This window comes from Myotis lucifugus, unplaced genomic scaffold (genome assembly GCF_000147115.1).
Source record: "Myotis lucifugus unplaced genomic scaffold, Myoluc2.0 scaffold_384, whole genome shotgun sequence".
In the NCBI taxonomy this organism is placed as follows: domain Eukaryota; kingdom Metazoa; phylum Chordata; class Mammalia; order Chiroptera; family Vespertilionidae; genus Myotis; species Myotis lucifugus.
Genome location: NW_005871432.1, coordinates 127,068 through 134,601, shown reverse-complemented (window position 1 = coordinate 134,601; position 7,534 = coordinate 127,068). Strand labels below are relative to the sequence as shown.

Below are 7,534 nucleotides of genomic sequence, written 5' to 3'. Positions count from 1 at the left end.
ATTCCCGGTGACAGCTCTTCTCAGCGCCAGCTCCTCAGTGGGGAGCCACCCGCCACACGCGGGCCGCCGCTGGACACCCACCCCGTGCCTCCTGCAGCGACAGCCCCACTTCACAGTCTGCCCAACAGAAACGGAGACCTGTCACCCCCACCCCACCCCCGCCCTCCCCCTCCCACCCTCACCCTGGACGGAGAAAGCAGAGGCACAGGCGTAAATGACTAAGTTACTTCTTTGAAAAATCAACCTAAAAAGTTAACCTATTTGGATACCAAATTGTATCTCAAGTAAAATCTCACCTCTCTCCTTAAAAAGAATAAAAGTCTTTATGCCAAAGCAGGGGGTGGGAGGACGAAGCTCCCTATCCCCACCTGCTCTTCCCCTTCACGCCGGTTTACTAACTGTTTAGAACGAGCATCACCTTTACAATCAGAATGCAAATAGAACAAACAAAAGTTAACCCACTATGTACAAGGGAAATCTAATAACCATTCGAACACCCGGCATTCACTGGCCCCGTGAGGGTCTCACTCCCGCAGGGTTTCAGGGAGGAGCGACCGGTGTTCACACCGGACAATGTTCGACGGGTCCAGCTCCGGAAACGCGTCAGGGGACGGCTGGCCCGGTGACATGTCCGCGTCTCAGGGAAACTCACGCGAAGGCAGGAGCAGACCCTTCGCTGGGGGACGCCGGCCACGTGCAACTTGGTCCAGGAATCAGGTTGGGGGCCCGCCAGGCTCCTCTGACGGCCCGAACTGGGGTCGTCGGCCCTTCCCTGAGCGCTGGGAGTCCCCAGCCGTGCAGCCTTCAAGCACAAGCCAGGTCTCCCCCCGGCTCCCGCCCCTGGGCGCCGCCTCTGTCCTCGGCGAGCCTGGGCCGCTTCCGCTCCGGGGAGCTGACCTGCACGTCTCCAGGCGGCTCTGAAACGTTCACCGACAAGGCTGCGAAGTAAGCAAGACTTAAGTGAAGAGCTGATGCTACACAACACATCCTGGCCCTGGCTGGTCTGGCTGAATGGACAGAGCGTCGGCCTGCGGACTGAAGGGTCCCGGGTTCGATTCCGGTCAAGGGCACATGCCCGGGTTGCAGGCTTGGTCCCCAGTGTGGAGCGTGCAGAAGGCAACTGATCGATGCTTCTCTCTCATCATTCATGTTTCTATCTTTCTCTCCCTCTCCCTTCCTCTCTGAAATCAATAAAAATATATATGTTTTAAAATTCTGTGCCCAGACAAGGAGTAAACTGCCTGGCAGGTCCTATGTGCCTAGAATGGAGAGTCTACACCAGTGATTCTCAACCCCAGGGACACTGTGCCTCCCAGGACAGCGGGCGAGCTGGTGACAGGTTAGAACGTCAGGAGTGGGGGATGGGAACATCTGGGGGTGCAAATGAACACCCTGCCACACAGGACAGCCCCACCACCAAGCCTGACCTGCCTAGTGTGTGAGCAGCACCGAGGCCGAGAGGCACCCCAGCACCCCCTGCTGGCAGCACCCAGCCCCCTGTGCTCCCGGGGAAGCGGGCTCCCCGAGAATAAACAGGCCAGTGAGTCTGCGGGGGCCAGTCAGGTGCATCCTCGCTTTCTCAGAACCGACGTAAAATGAGTGGACGTTCATTTCCAAAAGAAAAGGGAAGATATTCTGCCCTCGAGGACATGGAACCAGGACCAGATCCCTCACCTGGCTGGACCTCCATGGGCGGGGCGGAAACCACACCGCCTGGCGCAGAATTCGGGGCATCCGTCTTCAAGGGCATCACGGTCACTCTCCTGATTAGAAGAAGAGAAGGGCGCATGGTGAATCCGTGTGGCAGGAACTGTGTCTGACACCACATTCCAAAACCACCCAGACGAGGCGCCTGAGGTAGCAGCTGCTCATGTCTCGCAAGGCGTTTATATGCACGGAGACACGCCTGCGGGCTTCGTGACCAAGGATCATGCTGGTCACGTGACGTCACCACCACGCTGACGTCACCACAGCCCTGACGCCAGCTTACCCCTCAGCCGGCCACCAGTGTGCGCCCAGCCCTGCTCAGAAGGCTTCCCCCTACAGGCCGTTCTTTCTAAAACCCACAACCTCAATGTCCAACAACTATTCCTTTTTCAAAATTAACAACTGCAAGAAGCTTGCAAGACACTAAGCGGGGAAAACTTAAATACCCAAAATATTTCACAGAACACGTTCCCCTCCGCCCCGAAAACACACAGAAGAGAAACCAAGCATCGCTGGTCTGCAGAGACCCGACTTGGGGCCGGACATCCCCAACCCCCACGGTGGACCCGCCGGCAAAGTTACATGAGTGAGCAGTGCTTCCAGCACCTTCTGTCACCTCCGCCTCCCGCCCAGCGGCCCCCAGGAGCCTGTCTAGACAGAAGGTGCAGTCTGTCTAGAAGGCCGGGAGGTGGGGCACCGGTGAGCAGGCAGCAGATGGAGCCAGGAGGTAACTTCCCCGACGTCCAGGGAAGAAACTGGGCAGCACAGCTGCTGGGAGCTAGGGGCTGGGGGTTAGGGGGTCAGGGGCGGGCGTTGTCCTCTCTGCAGCGGCGGCGGGACCTCGGGCACCTCTGCGGCTGCCTGACGAGAACCGGGGCACACACCACTGCGCCACCGGGATGCTCTGCCGGCCGAGAGACTCCCTGCTCACCAGGCACCGTCTGCTGGTGGCAAGACGCCTCAAGGCGCCCCTCACCGCGCAGTGCCCGCCACTGTGCTGGGCCAGAGGGGCTTATACCTCACGGGGAACAGCAGAAACGAAACCCCGGCCCGAATGTGAGTGTGACAGAGGGAAGGGCTGATGGAAGACGCGAGTGTCCCCGGGGAGCAGTGTCGGGGCGTCCGGAGGAAGGTGGGTCAGAGGCCCCAGGCCGAGTGTGCTCTGGGGACCTGGCTTTCCAGGTTGGGCTGGAGAGGAAGGCACCGGGAAAGGGGAGTGACCGCGGACAGTCCCGGCCTGCGGGTGGAGCCACACCTGTGCAACAGGTAGGAAGTGGGGAACCCCCAGGTGTGTGAGCCAGGAGGCAGCTCGGAATGAGGTTAAAAAACCTCTGGAGCCCTGGCTGGTGTGGCTCAATGGCTAGAGCATCGGCCCTTGGGCTGAAGGGTCCTGGCACATGCCCAGTCAGGGCACATGCCCAGCTTGTGGGCTCGATCCACAGTAGGGGGTGTGCAGGAGGCAGCCGATCAATGATTCCCTCCTGTCACTGATGTTTCTCTCTCCCTCTCCCTTCCTCTCTGAAACCAATAAAAACATATTTTAAAGAAAGAAAACTCTGGAGCAGCAGAGTCGTGCTGACGGGGGAGGGGCGGGGCGGGATGACCGTCGGCATCTCCATCCGGTCCTTACCGGGGTGTCTTGCTCCAGGCCTGCAGGGTGTGCAGGGTGACCCTCCGGGGCGGGGGCGCTTTCGTGGTCTGACTGCTGGGCGGGCTCTTCTCCTCCGAGGGCCTGGGCGCCGCGCCCCTGGCGGTGGCAGCCGTGGAGGGCGAGTCCTTGGGTGCTGGGGCTGCGGACGGCTTCCCCGGAGCGGGTGCTGGGCAGGGGCTGCCGGGGTCTGGGATTCTGCTGGCGGGGGTGCCCTCCCCCAGCCTGGGTCCCGGCGAGGACTCCTGTTGGGTCTGACGCTTGGTTTTCTTCGCCGTCTCAGGAGTTCTCGTGCTCAGATCCGGCTTCTCTTTGAAAGGTGCTCCAAGCTCACCCTTCTCAAAGGTCACGAAGGAGCAGTAGCCATCGGTGGAGGAAATGGCCAGGAAGGCCCCGTCGCTGGACCTTTGTCCCCAGAGCAGGAGAAAAGGGTTAATTTTACTAAGTCTGCGGCCCTCGTCCCGCTCTCACTGTAGTTAGAAACGGAGTCAGGCCAGGTCGCAGCGTCCTCTGCAGGGAACACGCGGCCGAGACCGCGTCTGTGCGCTGCCGCGCCCCCTTCCCGGCCCGGCCGCTCACCAGGAGATGTCGCTCAGGGTGTGGTAGTGGATGTTGGACACGTAGCCGAAAGGGAAGAGCTGCTGGGTGTCGTAGAAGAGCACGGAGTCCTCGGAAGCCACAGCGAACACCACGCGGTAGGGCAGGCGCACCAGCGGCCCCTGGGCCGGCCCGTCTGCAGGACACGGGGCAGGAAGGACAGTGACACCAGCACCAGCCAGGCTCCCGCAGGAACCACCAACTCCCGCCACGAGCCCTCTCCCCGGGACATATGGGATGTAATTCCTCTAATGACGTGCAAAGGGATTTAGGTCTTCCTATTATTTTATATATGAACTAGAGGCCCGGTGCACGAACTCGTGCAGGGGTGGTGGAGGAGGGGAGAGGGACCGTGGGAGGTTGGCCGGCTGCCGGCCAAGGGAGGTTGGCTATGGGAGCGCACTGACCACCAGGGGGCAGCTCCTGCATTGAGTGTCTGCCACCTGGTGGTCAGTGCACATCATAGCGACCAGTCATTGCAGTCATTCAGTGGTAACGGTCGTTTAGGCTTTTATATATATAGATGCAGGAATGAACGAGAACTATGCATGAACCAATGACACATGACAGGATCCAAGAATCCCGGGCACCGAGGTGCAAAAGGAAGAGCATTTCTGATAAGGAAATACAGGGTCACATGGAAACATTGTATCAAGTGATGTTTTCATGCTCTTTCCAGTTCATTATATTCATTCGCATAAGAGTTTAGAGAGTGAAAAACAGCTCCCGCTTCCAGCCTTGGAGTAACAGGGCCCCAATTTAGCCTCTGACTTCTTAAGACACTGACTGCCCAGCAGCAATGAAGGCCAGCAACCCCCGAGCGGTGGGGAGCAAAGGCGTGAAGTGCTGCCGCAGCCTCAGCTCACCGCCTGGTCTCCAGGCCCAACAGAGGGAGGGGACCCGGCAATGCCCGCACGTGCCCTGAACTGCGGGGCCAGAGCGAGGCTCCAGGCTGCAGCAGAGACCTGCGGGGTTGTCGTCTGAGCTGAACACTGGCCAGTGCACGCGGTTAGGGAAGCAACCCGGGGCCCAAGGAGGAACAGGAAAGAGATGCCCAGCCACTGGTTGAGCGTCAACCCAGGAACCAAGAGGTCACGGTCAATTCCTAGTCGGGGTACGTGCCTGGGTTGCAGGCTTGATCCCCAATAGGGGGCGTGCAAGAGGCAACCAATCAATCATTCTCTCTCATCATTGATGTTTCTCTCTCCCTCTCTCTGATATCAATACATACATATATATTTTTTTAATTGCTCTAAGCAAAGACAGTGGGTACACAGTTTGGTAACATCAGTCTCTGTTCCAACTCCTCCGAGTAACTAAACTGAGCCACACCCACATGCCCACCTTTCCCCGAGGCCCCTGAGATAAAATCCAAACCCCACCCACCCTGGTGAGGGGCCCGACGGGAGACACAGCACACCACTGGGTTCTGATGTACCTGTTTCCGCCTCCGGCCTCAACTCAAAGTAGACGGGGCAGCAGCGGACAGCAAGCGTGGCTTTTCCGGGACACGGGAGATGCGCCACAGGCCTGGAGGCGAATCATGGGTTAGAGAGACCATGCTCAACAAAAGCAGAGAGAGGGCCAACGTCCCCGACAGTCCTTCAGGCGCTCACCTTTTCAGATTCTTCCTGGAGAAGAGGTACGTGGTGTTGGTTACATTTTCGCCAGACTCCACGCATCCGGCTGGGAGGCAGGGGAGGCACTGTTATTAAACTGTCCACCAGCAAACCCAAGGCAGCCAATTCTGGTTTAAAGTCATTTTCCTGAGAGATGGACTCCCTGGACAGTGTGTGTGCGATTGGGACAAATACAAACCTTCCGCACACCTGGGCTCAGCCTCACTCTGGCTCCACCCACCTTCCTCTCACCTGAGGGCACAGCCGCCCGGAGCCACGCCCAGGCCAGGGCAGGAAGAACATAAAGCTCTGTGCCTGCATCCCCACCTCAGCTGCCGTCCAGTCCGAGGGCTGAGACTGGCCTCTTCCCGTCTGCCTGACGGAGCCAGGAGCTGCCAGGAGACAGCCCTCTGCCGAGACCCCAGCCCTGCAGAGCTGACCGGCTCTGGCCGCCCCACTGACGTCTCCACTCCACCCTCCCCAGGCCGCACTTGGCACAGCCAGACCCGGCGAGAGCGACCTGCAGACACGGCTGCTCTTGGACACGTCTCCTTGTCTTCTCCTGCTGCACACGCTCACACACACACACACACACACACACACATTCTCTCACATGTGACCACTGCGCATCCACCAGGAGGGCAGCAGCATCTTGCCCCATCCTTCCATCCCCAGGATCCACTCTGACAAACACCTCGCCAGCCCTGCATTCCCTCCAGGCTCACGTAACCGTGGCAACCATATATACACACATGGTGGGCTGTAGTTTACTTTATAAAATGGGGTGTTATTTAGACTTTTCCTTATTTTGCTTCTCTTAGTCAACTACTCATGAAAGAGATCTTGCACAGCAACTAACGCTTTCTTTTTCCCCCTCTCCCACCCTCCTTGGGTTCCCTCCTCTTATATTTTACTCCAATTTTCGCCTTATTCTAACCCACACCTTCTATGTGACACTGGCATTCCCGGAGGCGACACGCGGGCCCGCCCTGCACCCGCCCCGCGAGCCCGGCTCCACGCACCTGGGGTGAGCAGCAGGGAGCCGTCGGGAGTGAAGCTCAGTCGCCGGAAGAACGACTTCATGCTGTCGTCGTGAAACATCCGGTAACTTCTGGCCTGAGGCACAAAGTGTCAACGTCACCCCAGCCTCCCAGAAAGGCTCACCGTTTCCTCCCGTGCGACCATTTATTATGACGATCATCAATAGAACCGAAACAACATATCACCAATCCAATACTCCCGTGGGACTGCGAGAGTAATCAGCCACCAACAAAAGTAATCGCCCCTTTGTTCAGGAAAGCTGGTGTGTGCATGTGTGCGCAGGGGTGTATGTGCACATGTGTGCACGCATGTGTGTGCACATGTGTGCACACATGTGTGTGAGTAACTGGTTTGTGTGGGGATGAGACTGGGAAAAAGCAAGAGGATGACCGAGCCCTCAGCTTGCTGTCCGTGTGTAACTGAGAATTTCCACCCGAATAAATGCTTTTTTAAAAGACTGTAGTGATCATTAAACTGGCAACCAGATCTTTCCGAACCACCCTTCTTGAGCTCCGTGTGGAAGTGCTGCGTGCGCCCCCACTTCAGGAACATCGGGACGTTAGTTCCAGGAACCCGGGGAAGCATTACCCCTCGCTTCCCAAAGCGCGTGACCGCCCGCACTGCCAGCCACAGCCCACACGGCCTTCACCTGCCCCCCAGGCCTGGACGGCGCCCGGTCCCTGTTTTGTGCCAATAACCGATTGCTGGCTCCCTTTTGCCGAAGCACCTGCTTCCGCAGCCTCCATTCCTGCAAGACTAGGACCTCTTTTCATTCACCAGTTCTTCCTAAGGTCGAAATCCCTCCTGTTCCTGAGCCGCCCGATGACCGGTCCCTGCTCTCTGCACCCGGATCCTCCTCTTCTTGCCAAGATGCCGTCTGCACTGCCTGCTGCAGGGCAGCTGCCCCGACCCACCTGCCCTC

General features: G+C 58.5%; 1 protein-coding gene across 1 annotated transcript in view; it reads right to left on the bottom strand.

The window, feature by feature from the left end:
• Positions 1-211: 211 nt before the first annotated feature.
• CHAF1B (chromatin assembly factor 1 subunit B) overlaps positions 212-7,534 on the bottom strand; it is a 19,706-nt gene continuing 12,383 nt past the window's right edge. Inside the window, 7 exon segments of the mRNA XM_006101854.3 lie at positions 212-938; positions 1,675-1,763; positions 3,338-3,760; positions 3,935-4,088; positions 5,391-5,482; positions 5,569-5,638; positions 6,594-6,687. Of these exon segments, the coding sequence (XP_006101916.1) occupies positions 805-938; positions 1,675-1,763; positions 3,338-3,760; positions 3,935-4,088; positions 5,391-5,482; positions 5,569-5,638; positions 6,594-6,687 (1,056 nt within the window). The 3' untranslated portion in view covers positions 212-804.